Source organism: Antennarius striatus, chromosome 11 (assembly GCF_040054535.1).
Source record: "Antennarius striatus isolate MH-2024 chromosome 11, ASM4005453v1, whole genome shotgun sequence".
NCBI lineage: Eukaryota > Metazoa > Chordata > Actinopteri > Lophiiformes > Antennariidae > Antennarius > Antennarius striatus.
In genome coordinates, this window is record NC_090786.1 from 12,470,462 (window position 1) to 12,497,682 (window position 27,221).

General features: G+C 41.0%; 1 protein-coding gene across 2 annotated transcripts; it reads right to left on the reverse strand.

Moving 5' to 3' along the window:
• Positions 1-1,812: 1,812 nt before the first annotated feature.
• Positions 1,813-24,300, reverse strand: loxl4 (lysyl oxidase-like 4). Of its 2 annotated transcripts, none has more exons than XM_068328217.1 (15): positions 24,159-24,300; positions 22,860-23,174; positions 21,433-21,734; positions 21,136-21,350; positions 15,726-15,764; positions 15,213-15,426; positions 14,955-15,132; positions 9,957-10,111; positions 9,322-9,489; positions 8,688-8,850; positions 8,349-8,592; positions 7,316-7,431; positions 6,904-7,040; positions 4,535-4,646; positions 1,813-4,443 (listed from the first exon to the last, which is right to left on the reverse strand). In XM_068328217.1, exons 2-15 carry the CDS (start codon positions 23,167-23,169, stop codon positions 4,373-4,375), a joined length of 2,424 nt encoding a protein of 807 aa, XP_068184318.1. In that variant the 5' UTR covers positions 23,170-23,174; positions 24,159-24,300; the 3' UTR covers positions 1,813-4,372. The 2 variants fall into 2 exon arrangements, with proteins under 2 accessions (XP_068184318.1, XP_068184319.1); XM_068328218.1 differs by having other exon boundaries at positions 24,103-24,184.
• Between the last annotated feature and the right edge of the window lie 2,921 nt (positions 24,301-27,221).

Sequence of the window (27,221 nt, forward strand, 5' to 3'; positions counted from 1 at the left end):
GCTTTGCAATAACTTTGGTAATGGAGAGATGTGTGTATGGGTGTGTGTGCGTGCATATGTACATGCACATAAGCACTTGCACAGATAAATCCACTTAGACACAAGGCTCAACTGATGCAGTGAGCACTAGTGAAGTTGATAAAACTACACAAGTGCCTGAGAAAAGACTGTATTAATTTACAAGTGCATTGTTTGCTTCTGTAAGTCATTATATTTCACTGCCTATTCATTTACTCTGTCAGTGGGCCAGACTCGATAATTGAATGTGTGTCTCTTAATGTGTTTTTGTATTCATCCAGATGGGACAATTATAAAAATGCATTCATATTTCAGGAAAGCATACTCCTTATCAGTAAATATTAACATACCCAGGTTAGGCTGGTCTGCTTATGATCCATGAGCACAAGGAAACACACTTACAAAGAAAATAATGAAAACAGGTAAATCAATTGGAAGTAAAAGGAGGCACTAATAATGTGTTTCATCAGCCTCCTGGATTATACGGCAGCAGCTCATCACCCTGAACATGATTAAAAAAGCACATTGTCATGAAACCAGACAGGTTCTATTATTCGGCATTGACGGTAGACGTTCCTGCTCAATAATCTCAAGTTTGATCGCTTAAGTCCTGTCTGTCTTCCACCTAAACCATGGAACACGGGATTCAAAATAGAAAACCTGTTTAGTGTGCGTGTGTGTATGATGATGGGGTAAGGGCGGGGAAGTCGGGGGTGCCTTGTAGCTTGTATGGACAGGTCTATCATTCAGAGAGCACACACAGTCTCCATTGTGGAGCCGTCTGTGGTCCCCATCAGGCCAGGGGCGGAGTAGCATAGGGCCTCCCGAATAAAAACACGTGCTGCAAACAGGAAATGGGTCTGTAAGGATAAAATGAGAAGTGCATGGCCGAATGTTTATGAATGGAGTTTGGTCATATTCCCTCAGCGCTTTTCTTTGATCTCCAATTGCTTGCTTTCTCCTTTTCTGATTGATCTTGATGAGGTGATTCAGTTTGCTTGTGTTTGAATGCATCGGTCCACACATGTCCACGCCGCAGATGGCTGAGGCTTTCTGGAGATATAATCAAGCTGCGGATTACAAAATCATATTCTCCTGAAGAAAGGTCCAGACGCTGGTGTCTAGCATCTGTCAGCGTGATGAGATAATTTGAGCTCTTTCTACAGCAGTGACATGTTTCCAGTTAAACTGGCGGATTTTCTTTCATTTTATTTCAAAGGTTCCAGAAGGAATTAAAGAAAAGAATTCAAGACTAAAAATAAAGTTAATCTGAGAAGTCCACTGTAGTTACACATGGATTACCGTACATGTGTGCCTGGAATGCTTAAAAATAAACATTAAAGAATGTGTGAGTAGCCTCCATGAACTCAGGTGCGCTGCTCTCAAGTGTTCCTTTCCTGTTTGTCCAGCAGCTGTTTCATCGACTGACCACTTCACAGCCCTTCTGCTTTCTTTCTGGGTCGGCACGTCAGATGGAATCAAATCCAATTTTTTGTTAGTTCCTTTCAAGACCCTACTCATTACTCTGCCCACTTTGACCAAACTTCGTATACTTCAATCAAATCCCTTTTCCAGGAACCAAGAACCCAGAGTGTTTCAGGAACTAGTTTGAATGGACTAAATCTGCCCTCAGAATGACTAACGTGTGTCACAGCAGCTGGAAGGCCATTGCTGCTTGTTGATGCAGCGAGAGCAGAGCAGTTCGAGGCACTTTGTCATGAGCAATCATTCTGCAACACCATGAATTAACAGTAAGGACGAGGCAGGAAGCAGAGGACACCGTAATATGTGATGAAGTTTTTATTGATTCACAGTAATGATGAATGAATGGCTTATGATTGGTTCTGTGAGTGAAATTTGCTTGTGTCTATCCACATGTACTTTTTTTTCCCCGAGGCAAAAATTGAAATTCATCGTCATCCTACCTTCAATGTTTTACCTGTGATGTCAACAAATAGCTACGGAAAACATTTTCTAGGACTGACAAAAAAAAAAAAGAAAAATTCCATTTGGTGTCAACATGTATGCATCACAGCTAAAAGCAATCTAAATCACATGAAATGTTATTTTGACTCTTCAGCTGAGATCAAAGTCCCTGAGAGCACAGCTTTGTATGAATATGACTGTAGATAAGCACCAGGTATAGCTCACACTCTCAGCTTTTAGATAAATAAAAGTATAACTGGCCATGGAAAACAATGTCCCAACAGGCACAAATACAGTAATGTGGTGAATGTGAGCTAATTTAAAATATTGGTATATATATATAATTTTGTATAACGTAAAGAACAGACCATGATAATATGTCAATGTCAACTTAACACAAGCACAAAATAGCAAAGAAGCATCTCAGCAAGCAGTCAGTTTAGACAGGGCCAAATTTCCAACATTTTTTTGAGCAATGTTGTTGTAAAATGCTAGGAATTCTTTTGAAACCATTTTTTATGTAATCAATATCATAGAGCCAAAGTGAAAGGAGAAGCAGTCACCAAAGGGACGTGTTTTTTTCATAAAGTGTCCCAGAAACTGTCCAATAGAAAACCTCAACATGTTCAACCAGACAATAAATCAATCAAACACGGCCGGGAGGGAAAAACAAGACAAGCCCTGTGTCGAACAGAAAACACAGATATCTATTACCGGGGGTTGAGCTAAAAATTTCTAAAAGAAAAATGAATAAAGATAAAGAATATTTTGGAGGACTCAGCTTAGATAATAAAAATAAGGCCAGTGTTAAATGTGTAAAAGCAGGTATTGTAGGGTTTATTTTCTACTCCCAGACAAACATGTTGTTCTCATTGGGGAGCTGAAAATGCCAGTTTGTGGTCTTGTGAGTGGTTGCCTACAAAAAAGCAGTTCTGGTAGTAAAAATGTACGCTGGCATTAGCCTTAGTAATCTTTTTAGTACCTTCTGCATTACTTTCTAATTTTTTCTTTAAATCCCATTTTCCTTCACAAAGACTTCTTCAAACTCTTTTTTTGTTGGAATTTCTGACCCATATTCATCCTCCTTACCTGATACCATAAGCAATAATTCTGCAGTATCCTTGTAAAGCACATGCTATAGCTCTAGCCTAACACAAACAGACGTAATTAAAAGACTTTTTATACGCTCTAAAACCCAGCCAGCTCACCGACCACAATATTGTGTTTTTTTGGCAAGTTTTCCCTCCCATCAGAGAGACTGGAAGAGAAAACTGTACAGTTATTTTAATTTTAATAAATAAAATAAAATAAATCAATTCCTTAGCATTCACGTCATGGGAGAATCAACATCTTTTTTTTTTCTCCCTGGTTAATGTCATAAAAAAAGAACTTATTAACTATGGGCACTTCACTGAGTGTGTTGTGTATATGTGAAGTCTATGAATAAATAAAGTTACAGCATAAATAGAACAATGTATGTGAATACTGAACACAAACCTTATATTTCACTTTGACAAGGTAAAACACAGAGTATTTGAGACAAATACTGTAAAAAGTCTATTTCTAGCTAATTTTAGAACGTTTGGGGGAGAAAAACAGAATACTGTTGTTTGAAGATAAAGTGCTCTGTTCAAAGGAAATCATGTGGCTTCTTCTCACCAACTCTGTTGTGATGTAAAACTTTAAAGTACAAATACAGTTTTACCCTTTTTTTTTCCATTAAAACCAATACAATATCAAACTAACCGAAAACAAAAGCACCTAAAATGCATGGTACAACACTATTAACCCGAAGCACAGTGAGGTTAATATAATGCCATACTATATTGTTAAAGAGCACCAACGTTGAAAGGCTTACAGATACAAATGATCTATAAGTGAAGACCTTGGCTCAAATAATGCCAACACAGTGAGCTTTAGTACTTTTGCTACATGTGCATTAAATCAACTTTTCTGACAAACAAACTGAAAAAATTATTTTCCTTTCCTCAGATTCCATATCTTATAGCTTGGGAATGAGGCTTCCCAACGGGACCGGCTTCCCCATTGTCTTTGTGATAGAATAGTTATGGGAACATGACGGAATATGTTTGGATTAACTAACTTAAGTTACTACGTAGTTGTCCATGTTCACAAAAATAAGTATATGTTTGAAACAAAGTCCATTATAATCTTACTTAACTCGAGTTAAAAAAATATACGTTGAACCGTCCGGCACTTGTTCCACTCTGGTTGTCAATGGAGCCTCTGCAGTGTTCGCTGCTAAGATAGGATGCACTTTAAGATGTTTCATCAATCAACACCTGTCTTGGAGAAAAATTGGCAGCGTTTTGTGTTTTTTCTGTTATTGTGGTCCTGGGGCCTCAACCCACCCTGCGTAGTCTCTGGGCCCCCACTGGAAGGCCTTCATATTTGGCCTTAGGAGGAGCTACACAAAGTTATTGGTGATTTGTCGCTGGTGCTCAAACAGGTCTTCAACTTCTGCACTGTATGCATCACCTGTTAGAGAAAAAAACAAGAAGAGAAACTATTTGCGGTGGAGGAGTGGAGAAAATAGGTAAAAAAACAAAAAAGAGGCTTCAGTTATCACCTGCATGGCATCCATACATGAAAGCTCTGTGGCCGTCGTATTTACACCGACATCTCATGACGTTGTTCATGAAGTCAGATTCTGCCATGTCCATTGAGGGATTTACCTCCACCTGCAATAAGAAACAATTACAGAAGCAATGATTCAGATCTAAAAACCAGATGTCTCTGGTGCGATGACTTGCAGTTGTGTAGTTAATCATTGCAAGAAGCATTTATGAGGAAGGAGCGACAGTTTATCACGTTGTTGTTCTTGTTTTTCAGCTACACTAATGCTGTATCTCCAGCTGCAGGGGCAGCTCTCCTCTCCATACACTGAAGAAACCATTTCAATAAAGAGCAGCTGCATGTAAAATTGTTTGAGGGTCTGTCATTAAACAGCATGCATGGTTGCTATTGTTTTTATGGTCAGTTCTATTCTCATCTATAAAAAGCTGGATGACTTTTCCATACAGTATTTGAAAGAGTAATTACACGACAAAATACATGAACTTGATGTTAGAATGAGTTCAGTTTGTCCTCCAAAGCTCAGCATCTGGACTGAACAACACGTAGCACCATTTAACATATATTCTCTAGAATATGTCTCATACAGACGGAAAGTCTGTGGTAAAAAAAAAAAATCCTTATAACTTCTGAAAACAAGACATTTTGGACCTGAGGGTTTGACAGCATGTAAACTCACACTTGTATGCAATAATAAGGACTTGACGTAGTCTGAAATTCTAGTTGGTTTTGACAGTTTGTTATGCATAGGCATGTTTCTGTGTCTGAGATCAGTCTAATTCTGTGTGCTGCCATGCTCTGTACTAATAGTCTGTCATTTGCAGAGCAGCTCTAGAACTGCTGATATAACCATTCTCTTAATCTGGCCTGGTGATAATACTGAGAAGCAGTTTACTGTAATAGCTGCTCTGTAAACTGCTACACCCACTTTAAGTACATGTTACAAACAGCTACAGGCAAAAAGAAGGCACACTACACTAAAAAAAAAAAGTGAATGCACAAAACCTCGTCTCTCTTAATTTTTCAGGGTAAATTACAGTCTTGAGCAGGAGCGCATGAGGCTTTAGCATAGTTGCTGCTTCACTGGCAGAAATGTGTTGCTCAGTGAGAAAGTGGCAATAAAAATAAAAACAGGGCAGGAAGAATTCCTTGGTGGCAAATTAGCCCTTCCTAATGGAAGGGGGGACTAGTTGCTGTTTGAGTAAAGAGAGGTGATAGTGTAATCAGCATGTTTCATTAGCAGTGGGTGGTTCAAGGCCAAGACAGCTGAACCTGTCTAGATTCAGCTGTCAGGATCAGAAAGTCAGACATCATCTACACTTAGCTAGATAAAGGAGAGAACACAGTAGAGGAAACCAATGTGTATGTTTCTGCAGCCTTCATAAATAACCAGTCCACTATTTAGATTGTGTTGTTTATTTTTCTCTTTCTCTCCTCCCTTAAATCTTTTTATGTCTCTCCAAACGCTTGGTCTCCTCAAATGACCCTGACCTTTTCAACTATAGTTCTTCCAGTTCTCCATTTCTAGCCCTCTATCATTCATCCTTTTTTTTCTGTATTGCCATTGCGTGATGGCTATGTATGATGATAATAAAAAAGTATGCTTAAAATTTGTCCAGCTGGCGCGTGTATGTTTTGTTGCACCATCTTTCAGATGTAAATGAAATAAATTCTTCTTCTGCAGTGAGCAGAGAAGTGTAATTACAAAGATTGAGTGACCTCTCCGGCTGGGTAACAGCAGACGGTGAGTTTTCACTGCAGCCAATCTTCCAAAGTTGGCAGCATGAGATCTGAGAGCTGCTGCACGCCATGGCGGGATCAGTAGTCTGAACAGGAAATAGAATATAATGGAGTCCTTGATGTGTTTTAGTGTAGCAGCTACCCACAATGACTCGAATGACTGACCTGGGTCAAAGTAATAAGAGACAGAATAATGGTTAAGGTGATGAAAATGATGAGGTAGGTTGGGTTTTACTGAAATACGCTGAAACCCCATTGAATAATGAAGTAGACCACCTTGACAACTTCTGGAAAAGTCCACTTGTTTCTTTAAATATAACGTGGACGGTGTTTGATTTATATGACATAAAAAAGGTACTTTGAAAGGATCCAAACAACGGAAAGAGAATCAAACATAGGTGTGTTGGAGACTCTAAGTTGACCTCAGCTGTGAATGAGGGTGAGAGTGGATCTGCCGTCTTTAAACACGGGATATACCCAGATTGTCATTATGATTGAGAATTGGTTCTCACCAGGTGAAATTAAGGTTGAACAAAAAAATAAAAAACACTCGATCTGGATGAATGAATGCACACCAACATACAGTACAAAAGAAGAGATGAGGAACTTTAAATGACTTCTGACCTGAAAAACGTAATCCCCTGGACGCACGTCCGTCACGTCGATCCACTGACAATCGATGTCGTGCCGGTATGTGTCCCAGCAGCCCACCGAGATGCCCTGATCACCCATGTTATAACAAGAGAACCGTTTCTGCAGACCTGGAACACAAACATGGACACAATCACCATCAATAACATTAACGCTCATTTAATGCCTGCCGCTCCCTTGCCATTTAAAGAGCCTTTAGCTTGCTGAATTGTGTTAGACTACAAATAAATACTGTTTTATCATTCATTGTTTCATCCATGGGAGAACAAGTCCGAAGAGTGAACAATCCACAAATACATCAACCACAAATTAGAATTCTAAATAGATGCAGGTGACACTGGGGAAGGGGGAGTGTTTCACCGGGACACGTGAACAGTGAACTTACCATCAGGGCAGTAGGTGTCCTCCAGACAGAAACTGGCCTTGTGTCCCTCTGCAATCCTCGTGCCATTCAGAGTCAACAGGTCATAATGTGTGAACACCTCGATGCTGTGATAGTGTCTGGGACAACAGAAGGGAAAGTCCAGGTCAGACTGTGCATGTGTGCGTGTTTCTTACATGTATGTGTGCATTTATGCTAAGTGAACAGTGGTTCCCTATGGTTTGTAGCCCAATGACCTCACTGCTTGAACATGAGTGTGGGTGTCACCTTAACACCTCTCACAGAAGCTTGTTTTAGTGCCAGCTGTTTACCCATTCTGACTGAATGGAGGGCTTTGAAACACACACACCCACAGCTCTGGTGTGTTTCTGAACAAACTGTGGTGGAGCTGGCCATGCATTGGGCTACCCTGTACTTTGTATTACACCTGATCTGGTCAAACTGTAATCGGTACAGCCGTCATTTTCTCAAACACGTGCTGCTGGGTGAATGTGAGGCGATGACGACACTGTTTCAGGCCACCCGTGTCTCAGTGGGGCCAGTCTCACAGCAGCCATATGTGCGCTTCAAACAACTCTCTCTCATGATGACTGACCTGAACTTACTGAGTGAGAGCAAACTGAGAGGAAGAGTGGGATGTATTAAGTACAGATTCAATGACAGTTCATTTATACACAAGGCCCAGTCACACACCAAGTCTCTTATGCTTAATGGTCATATTGCAAGCACAGCGATCACACTTACAAAATGTTTTCTTTCCTGGTAGCAATTGTGTGCAATTAAATTAAATATAACCCAAATTGCTCAACATGCACGTATGAGCAATTTTGCAAGAGGAACAGGTGTCTGTGTCCGAATATTTTCGACATTCTCTAAAAGCCACAGCTTACCTTGTGTTCAGGACACTGCAACCACCAACCCCCACCCCTCCACCCCCCAAAAAAAACACACACAAATAGTGACTGTTTAGACAGTTATATCCACTGTATCAACCTGCAGAACCAAGCTATGTAACACCTCCTTGAACCGACTCTACCTGTGACACTGATGCCATGTCCAGCTCTCTTTGGAGGCCTTGGGTCTGAAATCAGAGCGACCGAGGTTCATGATGCGGGAGGAGAAGCGCAGCAGGCGTCGGTGTCCGTAAGGCCAGTTCATCCTGGCAGCTGATGAAGACAGACAGTTCTCCTCATTGGCACAAGTCAGCAGGTGGAGGGGCCGATCTTCGAGGTAGGCTGTTTCCTGGACTAGTTGTGCATCCACAACAAGGTCAGGTGCCGCTAAAGCAGATTAGAAATGAGGGGTCGTGTTATGATTCAGAAAGATTTAGAAGCAGAAGAGAAATATGGAGCTAATGGAAGATATCTGAACTTACTCTCCGAGCAGCTGACCCCTGCTGCCTTGTTACCACCTCCTCTGGGACAGTGAACATAGCTGTTACGACGACACTGCTGTATTGACAGCTCTGTGCCCACACAGTGAGTTCCACTGAGAACCACATCAGATGCATTTGGATCACCAGACCAGTACCATGTCTCCTGTCAGAGGGGAGTGTGGGTGTGGGGTTAAAGGGCATTGGGTTTACTATATATGAGCAGCATCATAGCTCATTTCCAGCATTCTGAACACACAGAAGATGACTATGGATTGGCCTCAATCTGTTTATTTGTTTAAACATCGTTTAACACAGATACTACTGTTGATGGATCTTGACAAATCTTGGACAAACGATGCCACCGAAAACTGTTTGACACTTTTAAAGTTACGCTAATTAGTTTTAGAGGGGTGACATGCTGTTTATTCAATCGAGGAATCGTGTCTATAATTTTAGACACTAACAATATGAGAAGTTGGTAGGTGTGTCATTGGTATTGGTTTCAAGATGGTACGTTCTGTCATGTTGAAAATGATGAAAGTTAAGGGGGTGGCACCACAGCCAGAGATCAAAATGACAGGCTTGCTGCCACCCTGTCAGATATTGATGTTGAGCCTGGAAGAGGGATTCTTACCTGGTGAGCGCTGGCAGCAAAGCCTAAGCCCAGCTGTCGGCATACCACCATGGCCTCATTGATGCCCCAGTTCTCACTGCAGACGGCACCCCAGCGCTTTCGACCCCCAACCTCCATCAACACCTCCACACGGCCTTCTGAGTGGACTCTACCACCAGCCAGCCGCACCTATAAAAAGGACTGGATGAGTGATTTACTATCATCTTCTTTTGCTGTCCCATGAGATCCAGCCTGATACAGCACCTCCTTCTTTTTTCCTTTTAAATATGCCTTTTATTAAATTAAAAATTAAAAATAAATTTAAAATTTACTTTCTACTGTATCTACCTATTTCACACAGTGTTTTGTTTTGGGGTTTTTATCACACAGAAGCATGACAGTTTATTTGATTATACCGGCAGGCCTTTTTTCTCCTATCCTTTGGCTGATTCGCTTAGGCAGCAATGTATAAGGTGTGTAATCTTATTTATCTTTCTGCAACAATCTATTTTTTATTTTACTGTATTTTTATTGGTAGTTCATGATAATACGTCTCCCTTTGCATTGCTGCATCACATTGAATTTCCTTGTGAGAGGATGGATAAAGGTACTTATCATCTTAAAAAGTGCATGTTGTGATTGTGCAGCTTACATACCGTCTTTTCAGTCCCAGTCTTTGGAACATTACAGCGAACTGAGGCATCCTGGCTATGTTTGAATGTCCAAGGTTGAACTTCCTGGAAATAGCAGTCTAGGATGGAGCGCTCTGAGCCCATACACTGGACACTGTTCATATGAATGGGTCCAGTGCCTGTAAAGAGGGGGGGACATGGTAAATTTAAAGACCATGCTGACAAAAAACAAATCAGAAAAAAGAAAACTGATGCGTAAAAGGGCATGCAGCAGGGTAATATTTCTTGTTCACCCCTCTCCCCCTCAAACGTAGACACAATGAGATTAGCATACCTCATCAAAGAAAAGGACCACACACACACAAACACACGCACACACATACGCACACACATACGCACACACATACACACACACACACACATACAAGGTTCTCTATTTCTTTTTAAATTTGCCTTTTTTCTTTTTTTTTTTGCTTTATCTTCAAACCAAATTTGAAATGTCGTCATGACATAATGCTCCAGCAAGCCAAGCAGAAGAACCGGCAACATCTACTTTGGGGATCTGTCACACCTCATTACCACCATTCTGCTGCTTCAGGCACAACAGAAAAATCGTGCATAGTCTCCCACTCTGGGTGTGCAAACACATAGTTTCTATTTGTTGTTGAAAACCGGATAATCTCAGAACAACACAAAAAGATGTGAAGGCAAAAGCTACTACCATAACTATGGCAAGAAGGAGAAATGATGGTTTTGGTTACTTAGTACAATTGATGGCCACAAATGCATATTTGGAAATTAATTGCATTGAAATAAATGTAACTAAACCCACATAGAGTGATGAGGAAAAAAAGAATGGCAAAAAGTAAGCTGACCTAAATGGTAGCAACCCAATATCAAGCAATCCCAATCCCTCTCTGTGTTGGTTCTGGTATAGATGGCAGATCTGCCTCCACAGTGGTTCACATGTATGGAAAAGATAAATCCAAACAATGTCCAAATTCATCTGAATGGTTAAGGCCACAAAATAGTCACCAAACTCCCACTGCTTCAGTCCTCAAGACAAACACGGGGCCGACTTGTGGGAACAACAAAATGAATGGTGACATGCTGAATTTAAACATGAAGAGACTCCACAGAAACCTGAAACACCCCACTGCTTCACACACAGACACACAGCGAATTAGAAGAGAGAGGTTGAACAACAATAATTTTAGAACAGAATTGGTCCATTGGACCCAAAAATTAAAACCAAGCCAAAAAAAAGCTGCATTTTTCAAAAGCATAACTTATTTTACCATTTTTGGTTAGAACACAGATCTGGTGTTTGTAAGACTTGTTGTTCAGCCTTGGCTGAGGTATGTACTCTACTGAGTGCCAATCTAGTTTTCTTTACTTGGCTTGCATGAACCTCTACTTCAAACGTTAATGAGTGATGGAATATATAGCAATGAGAGAGGCATAATACAAATGTGGAAGCGTATATTAAGCATATACAAAAAAATGTTTCAGGGGATGGAAACATGGGTAACATCAGTCACATTCTTGTTGAGAATAGCACAAATAGTTGGTTAGTGGTTACCGTTCTTTCCCCCTCTGAAATTATTCTCCGTTTTAGGCACATTAATGTAGTGAGTGTGTGTTTTTCTTTCCACGGAGCGTCTTTTTCGATGCCTCTGACAAAATCTTTCATCAAATCCATCTGTTTCTGAAGCCAAATGCTAAAATCATGTTTGCAAATAGATCTCTTTGCATCTGGGCGTCTAGATGGTAGAATCCAAACTTTCTTAAAGTCATTATTCCTTTGTCAACAGAATTTTATAGCAATATAAAAAGGTGTCAGAAAGGAAACATTTGAAGCTAGAATCTATGACTGGCAGAGTGTCTACCACCATCTCCAACCAAAAAGTAAGTCACTTTATCACAGAATCATATTTGATAATCATTATAATCAAGTATTCCCTCACTCTCCTGTGTGGTCCAGACGTGTCAGACTGCAAGAGATAGCATTCAAGAATTTTTTTTTTCCACATGCTGACAGAAAGCAATTGTACCTGAGTTCCATGTAGTCTTTAAGAATGTAAGAATGCGTAACTATCACGTCAAAATGTTGATGTCTTGTAAAACAATGCATCTTAAACGATAAATTGTCAACATGTACAAATCAAACCCTTAGCCTTTAACAACCCTTTTACTGAGAGAGACATCCCAAAAAAGTCAAATCAAGACTTTTTCCAGTAGCAAGTGTGTGTGTGTTTGTGTGCCTTTATTTATTTGATTAAAGATTTGTAAATGATGGTGCCATATAGAAATCGTGCAATAAAACACAACATGACACGCAACACAGGACGTCTTTCACACATTACAGTAGACACAGTAACATCAGCCTTTGGGGAGTAATGAAAGTAAATATCATTCTGCAAATATAATATTTGCAAGTGCTGGATGTGCACTTCCAGCAGTAGCACCCCACGACTGTCGTCGGCTCCATTGTGTTCTCATGGCTGTCTAACAAATAAAATTGTGATGCATTTATGTTAAGGAGAAAAACAAGCTGAAACCACAGAAGCTACTTTACTTTAAAATGTTTTTGCAAGTCTCTTGATGACATTTTTTGGAGCATAGCTGGAAAAGAACATTTGCATTGTTAGGAACCCATCAGTATCATCAGAAGGTATCACAAGCATTTAACCTGTAAAGCGTGACTATGCTGCCAATGACTAAATTAGCCTTTTCTTGCAGAAGGGTTCCAACTGTGCACTCTTGTCAGCCACAACCATCTTGAGCTCGTCTCAGCCGCCCGAGTTATCTCCACTGTGGCTTTCAAAAACATTTGAGTTCTAAACCTATTTACTGTAATGTAGGAAATAGCACACTGATGTTAGTGGGAAGTCATGGAAGCCGTCTTTAGTACGGAACAGGACGGCAGGCCATGCAAAACTTAATAGAGAAACTTTTCAACAGAAATCAGATTTTTATCTGGAAGACACAGATGGTTGATGGTGGAGTATGTGGATTTCTCAACATTTGGTTAAATGGTTCAGTGAAATAGCTTGTACGATTGCTATGTCATGGATTTCTTATTTTTCTTTTAAAATATACTAAACTTAAAGTGAGAAAAGCAGTAATGTATTTTGGAATACATTTGAAAAATACAATACAAATATCTGAACTTATAATATTAGAAAAGAGACACTGGTTTAATTGCATCTTGTAAACCAACAAGTCACACATAGTACCATCAGTTTCATGTGTGTTGAGGTGTGTGTGGTCGTTCTGGAACTGTCTGGTGTCATTTGTATACAAAGTTCTAAATACAAGGGTTGACAAATATACAAGCAAACTCCAACAATTCTTGATCCGATTTAAATCCACATATTGGTTGTGTCAGAGTTAGGTTCAAGTTGTTAAAAGTATATGTTCAGCATTACTGCCTTGTTTCTATGTGTTTGTTTCACGTATGTACGTTGTCTGTTCCAGACTACTACAGTTTAGAGTTGGATCAATAAGCAAACCCTCTAAGAAGCAGTTTGGCTTTCCACAGAAAAGGCTCTAAAGTCACATCATTATGTGATTTCTTGTACACTGTCACCACAACGCTAGACGCTCATCTGACTGTTGATGTTTAGTCATCAAGTTCATAGTCATACGTCTGATATACTATGATATCTTGTTTTGCTTTAATGTGGCCACCTGTTTCTATACCAGTAACATTTCCGCTCCACCAGTTTTCGTGGTCAAGAGACTGCTTGCTTTGGAAATGCAAAAACCTGGTGCCATATTTTGTACTGACGCCACTGGCTTATTGGGAGAGGGGCACCAGAGAACCAGAGACAGCCTTTTTCTAAGCTATTCATTCTTAGAACAACATGTAAGTTGCTTTTCCACCAGAAGTCTAAAACATCACATTGGGTCATCTTAAAGAACACAGTGTAGGAAACCTGCATTTCCTGGAGTGAGACAGAAGTAATATAAAAGCAGAGGGTAAACCTGTCATTTGGCTGACCAAAGAGAGCTACATGTTATAGTTCCAAGACTCCTTAATGACACACACGCACACGCACGCACACACACACATAAATGTAGCTTTGTGGTAAGATCAAGAGGACCCTATTTTTGGTAAATTGAAAGCTTTTTTAGCCCCTCCTGACAGTTAAACACCTCTGCCTCAGACTACTTTAACCACAGTGAACCTGAAAAAGGACCCACCGACAAAGCCTGGTATGATATGCCGCCTTAAAGGGGAAATACATTTCATTTCTGTTGGACTCATCTAAAGGAAAGACAGTAAAAAAGACAAAGTCTCCAGATCAAATTTATGAGGTAAAAAAAAACTAAAATGACCAATCCACATGAAAAATATCTTTTTTATGATTAACTTTACCAACAGACTGTCATCCAATCTCAATCAACATGATTAGAGACCTCATACTAGCATGAGGCATGGGGAAGCCATTCTCAATTCCCGTAAGGGTGGGGACACCAGTGGTACAGCTGGATACTCGCTGAACTTATGCATCCACAAAACTGGAAGCTCAAAATCGAAGGAAAAGACCACAGCACTCGAGAAGTGAATGAAAAGCTTGAAGCCAGCAAGATTTTGTGGATTTAGTTACCAAATGCCACCGTTAACCACAGTGGCTTAGAGTATTACAATTTTGTGTGTGAGTGTGTCTGTGGCTTCAATATGCGTGGCTTCTGAGCAGGCCTGGCACAGGCCTCGTGTATTAACAGCTGGACATATTGCAATCAACACATTCACAGCTTCACAAGGTAACGTACACTGAAAGACTGACAAACAAAAGACTAGACATTAAGTGATTGGCTGGGGCTTACTGCCGTTGTGTATACCATACACAAATGATAAGAAGAAAATAGTCTTCCTGCTATCCCCATAAAACCATAAGGCACAATAAACAAAGCAGCCAAATTGCTTAAATTAGATTAAATATGGAGTTTTCCAGACGTCCCGGCCTATGATGTGAGAAGAACTTTGTTCTAAGTGACAGATATTCCCTTTACCTTGACCCATGAAGGCTCCGTGAAGAGCATCCTTGGCAGTACCAAAGCCCAGTTCTCTGCACACAACGCTGGCTGCAGTTCTGTCCCACATGTGGTCCACGATGGTACCCCATTTTCCATCCCGAAGCACCTCCACGCGACCCTCCCCCAGCCTGGGGCCAGCCTTCAGACGCACAGGCTGATGGGAAATTACCATAGTTTGAGTGCAGTTCATAAACACACTACATGTGTGCCCATGCAGATTGAACTTTTTCTTACCACAACTGGATAAGGGGCCTGGGGTCTTCCTGAGGAGATCCGAGAAAACTGAGGTCCTGGCACACACTTGACCACTGCATGTCTCCCATTTCTACAGGGGGCAGAACTACGAGGGATGGACAGCTGAGCGTGGCACTCTGATAAGGCGTTCTCGGTGCCAAGACAGTGAACCTTTTCCACCCAGAATCCTTTCTTCTTCGACATGACGCTCAGTCTAGAAAGAGGAGCGAGCTTTACGTAATTTGCTACGACTGAAGCTTAGCAGCACATCTTGTTGAGCTCAATGCTCATCTGTTCATTAGAATTAAAGCTTCGGCAAAATTAGAAGACAAACACACAAATTCAATCATAGATTAAAATGCTGCAAAAATCTGAGTGATGCAAGAACACGTGTGACAACGCTAAACAGAGGTCTACCCACTCTAAATCAGAAGGAAAGGAGGATTCAAAATTTACAAATCTGCAATGTTAAATAAACAAGCCTTTAATAATGAAGATTTGTCTTTTCATTACCTTGTTGAAGGATCTGCAACCTTGGTATCCCATATTTTCCTATAAAAATCAGAGAGGAGGAGGTTAATTCTATCAGATCTGTACATTTAGTGTGGTTACCGATACATATATCACACTGCAAGGTGGTCAGGATGACCAGCCTCATATAGAAAGCGGTAGTAGTTGTAGGATATACAGCAGCATCTCATCTGCTGTATGTCTAAAATGTAACCAAACCACACAGAAGGGATTTCTGCAACAGGTAGCTGCACAATCATGGCAGTTAAGCCTAAAATAGGTACAGCTCAAATGCTGGCTTTATCTACAAAATTAACCCTATAGCTCTAAATAGAACTTCTGTGTACAAAATAAGAAGAAGATCATATTGGTGGATATATTGACAGCTGGTTTAAGAAAGCACTGTTCTTGTTCTCTTTCAGTAACTTCTCATTCCCTTTCTTGTTTTATAGGTTCAGCGGCAAAAATGATATTTATATCTGGATTGTGGGTTTCTTTGTATTCACAGTGTTTATGTTCACAGTGGTGATCACTTCAGTCTGTTCCTCAACTACAGTATAAGACAACATAACTTCCTGGTATCCTCACAAGGCCTAGTACTACCAAACCAAATGACCCATCTGTAACTCTGTAAAATGTTCTTTAAATGAGCATCCACCATTTAAATCTACAATGTTATTATTGCACTGAGAGATGTTTGCTCATGAGTAGGGGATGTAAAAACTACGCAGGGATTACAAACAATTTATTTTTAACTATGCCACAAACCTCCAATGTCAATCCCGTCCAAATCATGCCACTCATGATGAATGGCATAGAACATTTCTAGGAAAACGGGGCTGACCGAGCGTGATACACAAACAGAAAGTCTGGCACTACACTGTGCTGCCCGTACGAGAAATGCCAGGTCCAAACGAAGCTTTTTTCTGCAGCGAGCAAACTGGCGTGCTTGAAAGAGCAGCGCAGAGGAACGCCGTCTGATCTTTGGCAGGCAAGAAGAGCAGACAAGCCACACAGGCTACGCCAGGGCATCCACAAACCACTGCAAAGTGCATGCACCATCAATGACGTTCACATTAATTACACGAAAACACTCAGACTGACTGATGTTCTGACGATTAAGTTAGTTTGCATATTATATGTTGGTTGAGTTCTGTCTTTGTGAAGAAGTCTGTGAAGTTGTATCAGGCAGATCTAATCTGACATTACATTCATCCAAAAGCCGACAGCCCTCTTTTATACTGACATACGGTCCATCCACTCAATAACAGTCAAATAAAAAAGAAACCTTGAAAATTTAAAATAAATTGCAGCGTCAGTGGCATTCTCCTTTAAATAACCAAACACCACTAAAGATATTTATATTAAAACACACAAGAGTCAATATTTGCTTTGCTGACAAGAACTCTTGACATTTCCGTGAAGGGAAAGAAAAAAAAAAAACCTCTTCCAAAACAAGCTGGAGATGTCAGTGACACGATGTGTAAATAGCCGTGTGAACTCATGAACGTCTCAACTAACACTTTCCAAAATCCACATTAAAAAAAACAGCTTTCTTATTTTGTAAAAAGTCAGTGTGCCCGTGGAGAACTCCCATCCAAAATATTAGCAATTTGTACAAGGAGCAAGGTTATGACTTTGATTGCAGCAATAATTTAGCAATTATAGGTGAAAATGCAAATTGCAGATATTATTATAAAATAACCCTCAATTATTCCTCCAACTCATCTGATATCCAATTCCAACATTAAAGAGCTAAATAACTTGCTAAATTTATGGACAGAATTCAATGAAATCTCATTGAATATTGCCTCAAAGTTTAATCAAACAATTCATTTAATGTAGGAAAAAAAATCCCAGAATTTAAAATCATGTGTACAGTTCTGAATAAAGCCCCGTTTGCTGTCATGAGAGCTGCTTTAAATTGTGCCACATTGTTTCAAACTTAACACTCATTCTTTACAGTGTTTTGAATTCTACTTGTAAAACATCTTATATGTGTCTGCCATATGACAGCAGCAGGTCAATGGGGTTAGACACTGAGCAGCAAATACATACTCACATTTTCCCATGAGACAAACATGTCTGTGACTTGTGTGTGATCTCACCGCAGAACAATCAACTAACCATTTTTCCTCCTTGGTAATCAACAGCACTGCTGGTCGGGCTAAAAATTATCCCTCCCGACCTTTAATTTGACTAGAGTACAATGATGCTAGCTAATGCTAAATGATGTTGCTACAAGCCATTTTTCTATAGCGCGATAGCTCCTTCTCTTAGCTATGAAGAAGGAAAATTCTGGACTATTGTAGCCACAAGAAGACCATGTTTGAATGGTGTTGGATTAGTATCTCATTGCACTATAAAACACAACTTTTGGGTTCTTGGAAAACATTAAAATGGTTGTCTAGTGTTATTATACCAGTAATTCATTCATACTAGTCAGATATGTGCTCGTTATTTCCATCCTGATCAGTGAGTGTCCCAAAATGGAATTCGATGAGTTTTGTAGGATGACTTCTATTCAAAAGTAGCCGCCAGAATTCAAAATGAAAATAAAACTAAAGAAAAGAAAAGAAAAGATAAAGGAAAAGAAAGGAAAAAGAAAAGATAGTGAACTAAATTACAGTGTAGGAAGTGAGGAAGATTGTCTCGGCATCAGACAGGATGCAGACTATGTCCCACAGTGTCGCCGGAAAAGCCTTAAAAATGATACCCTCATAGTTCGAGAAGTTAAGCTGAAACATAATTAGATATAATAATCCAGTGAAGTCCCCACATCACTCCAGTGACAGAGGAAGACAGGCAGCTGCTGACACAGCAGGCCGCGCTGCAAACTGCAGCTGTAATTGGACATATTTCACACCAGCAAGCAAAAATATGGCTCGTCTGGCTGCTGCTTGTGTTCCTTCTCTCCATCTCCTCTTTCTCTTGTTTCTCTCCTCATTCTCCATCTCCAGCTCTGTCTTACTCTCCCTCATACACACAGCTATAATTGGGGGTGTTTTTTCACTGTCAGCAGAAACCCCAGAGAGCCCTGGTTCTGACCAACCTGTAATTACAGCATCTTCAGCGTTCCATCCAAGACACACAGAGCTGAGACACACGGGTGCAGTCCAGGATAGGAGAATCCAGAGTAATGTCATTGAATTAATTTTTTTTCAACCCATGCAATAAAATCCTAGGCTTCTCTGGCAACCATTAAAAGAGGAAAATGGTTCATGAAAACAGAATGTTGTATTGTGTCAAACGCAACTGGCTCTCATAAAAATGACCTGAGTTCAAGTGTTTTTCTGGTCATAACAACCAACTGAACGTCCCAGTACGAATGTACTGTATATGAAGGGTTTCGTTGCAATTTTAGAAACATAATTGTGTAAATAATTACTTCCTCTACATGTAAAGCCGCTTTAAAATTTAAAAACACATGCTGAAAGGGAACAAATGCCCAGATGTAGAGATTAAAAAAAAGATGCAGAACTGTAAAGAAACACATCATTGTGGTTCAGACAACTATAGCTTCTGGAGTAGAGCAAAACACTGGATCCACTGAGGACAGACAGACCAGCACAACAACTTCCCTGCCAGAGCCTTTGAATTAAAGCAGTGATTTGGTGGATAAACACATTTTTATATTACTTCCGCTGTCGCGGGTCACAGGGGTTGCTGGAGCCTATCCCAGCAGACTGGAGGTGTGAGGTAGACAAACACATACACACACACACACACACTCACACCTACGGACAATTTAGGACTGGCCAATTCATCCGAAGTGCATGTTTTTGGAGGAGGGAGGAAGAACTCGGACAGAACCCACGCGACACTGGAAGAACATGAAAACTCTGCAGAGATTGTAAATTCCAATTCTCTGCTTTAGGTGTGAAATCTGTGCTGCGATGACAAATAAAAGAGGCATAAAAATCATCACACTTGAAACACGGATGAACCTTGCTTATATAAATGATCCTGATCCTAATGTGTAGACGACAGCATCCTCCAACAGAACTGGTTGCAGCATTAACGTGTTCCCGGGTTAAACAAAGTCTTTCATTCAAAGGCAACGCAACAAAACGCTCGATGTAAAGTCAATTAAAAGTTAGAGGAGTGAGTAAAACAAATAAGTTGCTCCATCATCAGTTACAGCCTTTGACTTGCGGTAGCAGATGTTGCGGTCTATTACAAGTTGAGTCAGAATAACTCTGGCCAAGACAGGGAAGGAATAGCTTAACTGTGAATCACCAAGAGCAGGGCAGCCCTTCTACTAAGAAACAGCAAACGGTCAGACTATATTTGTTCTTAAAATAGCAATACAGTAATTGTCTGCTAATGTGTGGTCCTACCGTAGTTTAAGAGCAAAGCTTTCCCAAAAAACCACAGTAAGAGGAGTTTTTTTCAGCAATACAAGTGAAGATCTGTGTCAAAGTGTCAAATAGAGACATTTCATTATAATGATTTAAGTGCATGTCTCATCGGAGCAGCGTTTGCATGATGACCAGGTTAACATGTAAGAACTGAGTATTACACATCATCCCAATTTTTTACGAATATATGTTAATAGTCGAATGTTCGTAGTGAGTTAGCATGTAATGATTATGTAAATGTGCTCAGGCCTGCATGAATGTTTGTCCATAAAGCACAATTTTATTGATGACTTTGTCATCAGATTACTTAAACATTGTGAACGAAGGACATTGGCTGATATTACTGAAAACACCTTGAATCAATTCATAGGTCTCCTGAAATGATGTCTTGAAAGAAGTGGTTTTTTCGTATTGCTTCCAAGACTAAAGTATTGTATTAGTAACAGAATCACAACAACAGACACAAATCAAGCCTCTGTGCTGCCGATAAGACGAGTTGTTTCACAAAGAGCCTCATCCCGTGCCCCAATAGCTACTGTCTCACGCATGGAATTGATGGCAGAGTTAAACCACAATCAGCAGTGATATTACACCTCGGCAGGGGAATCTAAAAGTTAGAGTGGCGCTGTTTGTCTGAGAGCTGTGAACAGAAGATAGCATCAGAAAAGGTGGGAGAGAGGTAATTAGGAGAGCAGAGGTGATTTTCTTAGAGAGGAGTGAAGAGAAAGGGCAATAGAGAAGGGACAGGAATCCCTTTATCATCATCCTGGGGCTGTGGAGGGGATGGGGGAGAGTGAAAGGGAATTCGAGGGAGAAGTTGCTGGAGGAAGACGATAAGCCCAGAAAAAAAAAAGTCTTAACTCAAATCCTCTCTACACTGGATGGCATTGCTGCTTTTGTATTTGTCAGGATGCTTTTTATTCACCTAACAGTGGGAAGAATGGTGCAGCATATCGCTCTTTGGAGTTACACCCTGATGTTTGTAATTACCTTGACAATTTAATTTAAGTCGTGCTGCTCATAGTGTGTTAGATGGAAATATTCATACTCACTTGTACGTTTTGACGTTGTGTTTCGTAGCCTCTGGAAACCCAAGCATCCCACACACAACCTGACTGCTGTTAAGACTCCAGCCGAGGTCGCAAACCTGCCTCCATCGCCCAGCATGCTTCACTTCCACCACACCCTCTGTGATAAGGTTCTTGTTTTTGGTAGCCATGAAGATAGGGCGGAGGCGGACCTCTTCGATTTGCACCTTGCTGTGACCCTGTGGGAAGACGTACATCACATCTACTGTGTTGTATCACTGTAAGGAGAGCATAGAAGGTGTCAGAGGTGAGCTGGTGTACCTGGTGGTGGGGGGGTCTTTGGAACCTGGGGATTTCATGTGGGTGTCTGTTTCCGTAGTAGCCGTACCCTGGATGCCCACGGGACGACACAAGGCCCTGCCACTGAGGTGCAGAGCTGCCGTTAGGCCTGGCAATAGTAGTGTGGCCCCTGCTGGCTGTCTGGTCCAGCCTGCGCTCAGTGCTGCACACCACCCCCAAGTCTTCAGAGTGTTTACAGTCATTCACACCCCAACCGTTGTGTTTGCAGTCCTTTAAGGACCTTTCTGAGCCATCGCAGCGAACATTATCCATCCATATTGGACCTGGTGAGAAGGTAAACCAATCATTATTTCATTCATTCAATTTTCACCGTTCAACATGCTGGTAATTCATCTACATGGTTTTTATTTACATATATTGTAGGTGAAACTCAGATGCATATTTAGTAGAGGCTACAGATTATACTTCTTGAATCAACCAACCTTCTCTTTCATTTTCATTTTAAAGAATGCATAACTTTAGTAACAAAATGTTTTCCAATGGTCGTCCGTGACCCAAAATATCTGTCAGCCTTCCAAGATATCTTAATGTTGTTAAAGACAAGTTGTCACTGTCACTTTATTTACGACCACTGTCAAAAAATTGGGAAGAGGTTGTGTGTTTGTCTGTTTAGTTTGTTTGTTTGTTTGTTTGTGCACACAGTATCTAAAAAAAGCTGTGAATGGGTTGAAACTTGGACGAGGGAAGTGTTAATTACATTTTAGGGTGGATTTGCATAGGGATGTGGATTCTGGGACATTTTTTTCACTTGTCAACACTGTGAGATAGATCTGGTAAAATTTAGTGATAAAGCAAAAACAAAAAAATATGATATCAAAATTTAAAAAATATCCAGGCGTGGGTAACTGATGTCTAGTTGGATCCAGATCCATATCTTACTCGGATCTGGATCTGGATTGAAATATATATTCAGGTACAACAACGAATGGATTCTTGAAGGGTTTTGCTTTAGCCTTTCCAACTGTAGTGACAAAGGCATTCAGGTTATCTGCTGATTTATAATGTCTTGGTGGGCTTTTCATAAAGTCACATTTTGTGAGGCCTATAAGAAACCAGTTGCCATTGATACAAGGCATCATTAATGTATGAAATAACTTCAATAATAGGTGTTTTGTAGGGCATACATGAACCACAGGTGAAGGATAATACATAACGTCTCTTTTATCATGATTCTGGGTTGTGGAACTAGAAAAACCTGAGTACAGTCTAAATTAGGTCAACTTAAGTGAACTTATTAAAGTTAATAATGACACTAGTTGTTTCTCTGTTTTTCCATGTCACAATGTGAAGACTTCCATCACCAATAACACCCAAATAAAAGTGGCATTTAGTCTTTCTTCAGCCAGGTTCGGATCAGTAGGCGTGACTCGGGTGTATGGCGCGCTCACCGTTTCCTTCTCCATACTTTGCGCTGTGTGCCCACGTGATCCCGGACTGGTAGCCCAGCTCACGGCACACCACGTTGGCCAGTTTGATGTCCACTTCATCATCGCACACGGTCCCCCAGGTGTTGTTGTGCAGCACCTCCACGCGCCCTTCGTGCGCTTCCCGCGCGTAATTGCCCGCCAGGCGCACCTTGGCCGCTGGCGCACGAGCCGTCCTGCGCTCAGGTGACGTAGTCCGTCGAGGTTCAGCACGTGCGAGACAGGAGAGGGACAGAACGACGAGGAGGAGGCTCAGGCGGGGGCTGCGGGTCATCGTGACTGAGAGGAGAGGGGGTTTGAGCGTCATTCAGTTTGTCCCACTTTAGTTCGTTTAGTTCAACGTTGTTGTTGTTGTTGTTGTTGTTGTTGTGCGTTAATTTGGTCATGTTTCAGATGTCTGTGGAATTATCTGCTCAATTACGCACGAAGTTTTGAGCTGCCGTCAATTTCTTTCCAATGAGACACACCTATGATCGTGTTGGACAGACCGACATCAGGAGATTCACACTACTGACAATTATGATGAACCGATGAGGCCTGAACATTAAACGGCCCAACGGTGACATCCTCTGGACAAAGTGGTTCAGGTCATCACGACACTGCTGTGCGTTTCATTCACTACAAAGATATGAATGGAGAGTCTGCTCATCTGGTCCCAATCACACGCAACTTAAAGCTCCAGTGTTTGGTTTTAGTCCCTGCTTTATCTTGAAGGAAGGAGAAGCCAGTCAGTTAAAATAAAGGCTTTCCACTTGTGTCAAATCATGGGCCCTAGTGTAATTAAAGAGATGCAAGTGAATTAACATTCCTCCAGTCTGAGGAACCAGACAGGTCGAGGAGGCAGGTTATACCTGCAGGCTAACATACGTCTCAGTGGAGACATATGGAAACGTGAAGCCACTGCAGGCCACAAGAACAACACTGGAAAAGAACACAGAGAATCTAACCGGCAAAAAGAACACAGGCTGGTGTCAGAAATAAATACTAATTAAAAAATATAAAGTTTTTCCTGAGTTAATTCAGTTAAAGGTCTTTTTTTTTAATTTTTCCTGATCTTTCGTAGCATTTTTTTTTCTTTTTTCATTTAAATCAAGAATCCATTTCAGAAAAAAGCATATCAATCCTAACTACACCTGTTACACACAGTCAAATGCAAGCCTGCTATCTATACAGTCATAAATACACAAAAGTGAGAAATCACACTCACTAAAAATGATATTCTTCACCCAGAAATATTCATGGAGAAGGTGAGAGTTCACTCACCTGGTCAAGAAGTAAATGCCGTTGTGGACGTCACTGGTTGGGGGAGAGTGACTGAGTGAAGGAGTGTCTACTAAAAGCTCTCCTTACTTAATCCTCCCTTCTTCCCTCCTTCTCCATATATCCCTGCCTCCCTCACTCCCATCCTCCCTCCTCATGAGTTCAAATTCCCTCCTGGTATCATTATTGCAATGTTAACTTAAAACGCTAAAATGTGAAGCTGTTTTATTAGATTGCAACCTGATTGTGATAATGATAGGCAAACGCTGCATCCATAAAATTAAAAAAAAAAACGTTTGAAGGTGGTTTCTCTCAGTTGATGGAGGATTTGTCCTTTTACTCATTCAGGGCATTCTCTGTTGCCAGTTTTTAGAAAGGTGTATAAATAATTTAAATGTTGCTAAATGAACTCTGGGATGAAATATGGGCTAGCTGGGCTTCACAGATAAATGAATCTGACAGTAAAGGCTTGAGAAATTAGTCCTCAGGAACCGTGGGACTCATCAGTTTCAAGATAGGATGTTTAGCGCTGTAAAATGGATGTTTTACATTATGATGGCCTTGTTCAGTATTAAATCAAATCTTATAGACGTCTCTCCTCTCATACTGCTTTATACGTGAATTTCTCAACTGTTTCTAAACCTTCTGGTGAACGTGTGTAAATGTGACCAACAGGAAAGACTCTAGTTCCAGAATAGGTTCAAACATCAAGTTGTAAGTGTCTTAAAGAAGCTCCATGGACCACAGGGTAGATATTTCCTTGTTGCGATGGCCACAAACCACCGCCTCTAAAATAGACCCAGGCTTACCGTAGCCTTGTGAACACGGCTGATGAGAAGACGTTCTACCACCCCAGCCTGGGATTATGTTACTACAGTCCAACCTGTTATCATGGTACAGAAAGCATGAAGATTTGTCTAATTAGTGTAATCAAGATTTTTTTTTTTTAAGAATCTTTTACGGCTCTCTACCCGGGGTCACGTTAGGGCTCAGTCTTGATCTGGTTTGCTCCAGGAGGCCTCTCTCCATATTTGAAATTTTGTTTATTTATTTTGTTTTTAGTCATTTCAGGAAAATTTGGAACAAATTTAGCAACACATAGTTTTTTATGGCCTCGCTGATGTATTTGAGTTTTCAAGAAAAACCGCATTGGACACCTTTTTTAGACGACAAGGTTTATTCATATATATGAAAAAATGCTGTCATGACAGGGGAGGGGGTAGGAACTGAAACATCAACCACAACTGTGAAAACACTCATAGATCATGTCCTGCTGCTTGTAAAAAAAATTTTTTTTAAACTGGATATTATACATTAAATACTTTATTTGTTTGCGCACACACAACTTTGAGGCTATAATTGAGGTGTTTGCGTGTGATGGTGTGACTGGGTGGCAAAGAAGGTGGTCCCTCCCTACATGGTAAACCCGAACAGGAAGAGCAGGCCCCCTATTAGCGGGGCCAAATCAGAGGGATCCCCAGGGCAGACAGGAAGGGGAATGACAGATCTTTTAAAAAAGGGAAAAGGGAGTTTGAAAAATGCGACTATCAGTGTGTCATAACGTGTCGTGCTCTGTTGCTTGGCAGACAAATTAAACTAGACTAGACAGGTGTCTGCTTGTGTGCCAATATGTAACAGCCCAGTAGTCACGTGTGCCAGCGAGAGTGTGTTAGGAGATTTCAGAGGGCTCATGGGGCTAAGCGTATTTAAGCAAAGCAGTGCTCCATGGCAGGGCTCTCTCCACCTCTCTAATTACGCCGGCTGAGGCGGCTCTGCCCTTACCCACAATCTGTGTAGGCATGAAATAAATGCATGCTCTCCAACAATAAACAAGTGCCTTTTTCAAATGGCTGCACCTCCTCCTGCTCACCCCCGCTGCTGTCTCACCAGGCATTCATAACGCTTTTACTTTCATACTGGTCAGAGGAGCATGTAGGCATTAGCGCTCAGAGTGCACAGAGCAGCGCTATATGTAGACAGATGTTGGACAATGAGGTAAAAATATTTAAAACTTAGCAGGGCAGACCTTTGTACACCCACCTGAACCTAAATATATGACACAGTAACTGTAAATGTCTGCATGCAGTTTTCAGTGAGCGCTTTCACATCATCAGGGGTAAAACTCTAAACCACACAAACTGATATGTCTTGATTTCTAATGTTAATAAAGTTTCCAAGTTTTTCTTTTCAAACCACACAACTGTTGGCTTTAACCCAGACTTTCTCTTAACTTATTTAAAGTTTAAGAAGAAAAAAAATACTGTTTTACCCACCATGACAAATTCAACTTTAATGCACTAAACTAATCTCTTTAGCATCCCTCTCTGACTTTGCAGGATCCTGCTTTCTCCATTGTTTAAACTATGCTGGCCTCCCCAGGTAGCATCAGCCTTCATCCGTATCCTTTTCCTTCAACTGCTGATCCTTGCAGGGTCATCGAGAGATGGAGCCAATCTCAGCTGACATTGGGTGAGAGACACGGAATTCAACCTGGACAGGTTGTTCATTCATCACAGGGCGGATGCTGAGTCTCACATCTGTACTGAATGGCAATGCACAGTCTCCGGTTCAGGTATAACTCGTGTTTTTGGATCGCAGAGGGAGACGAGGCGGTATCACGGAGAACATTCAACCACACACAAAGGCCTTAGGTCAGGACTGGAAACTGGAGGTGACAGTGCTGTCCACCATACTGTCCTCATCAGCCTTCAGTTCCTCTCAACACAGAATGTCAAGTGGCATTACAGTTTCTTTTCCATTCTCAGTGCTGTTAGTCATGTGTCCATCCTCCATCAGTCAGGGTGATTAAAGTGTCTCATTCTAGTGACGAAAGGGTTTCCCATCCCTAAAACGTCCTAATCCCATGTAGTATAATATGAGGATGTCTAGTATGTCCTGTATGGGGTGGGGGGGGGGTCAGGTCAATATGCTTTAGTGTCAACCTTTCATGTGCAGCACTGCCACCCTGTGGCAAGTATAAGAACAACTTCCCATGTCATCTAGGGAAAAGTGCAACCCTGAAGACTTCTCCGTGGTTGTGTAGTTACTAATGAACAGATGCAGGTA

Bases quoted from the DNA above. Each gene is read 5' to 3' on its own strand.
- loxl4 (XM_068328217.1), bottom strand. From the start codon at position 23,169: ATGACCCGCAGCCCCCGCCTGAGCCTCCTCCTCGTCGTTCTGTCCCTC. The intron at 21,351-21,432 runs GTACACCAGCTC...GTCTTCCCACAG, and splicing joins AAAGACCCCCCCACCACCAG to GGTCACAGCAAGGTGCAAAT. The intron at 15,133-15,212 runs GTAAGAAAAAGT...ATTTCCCATCAG, and splicing joins AGGCCCCTTATCCAGTTGTG to CCTGTGCGTCTGAAGGCTGG.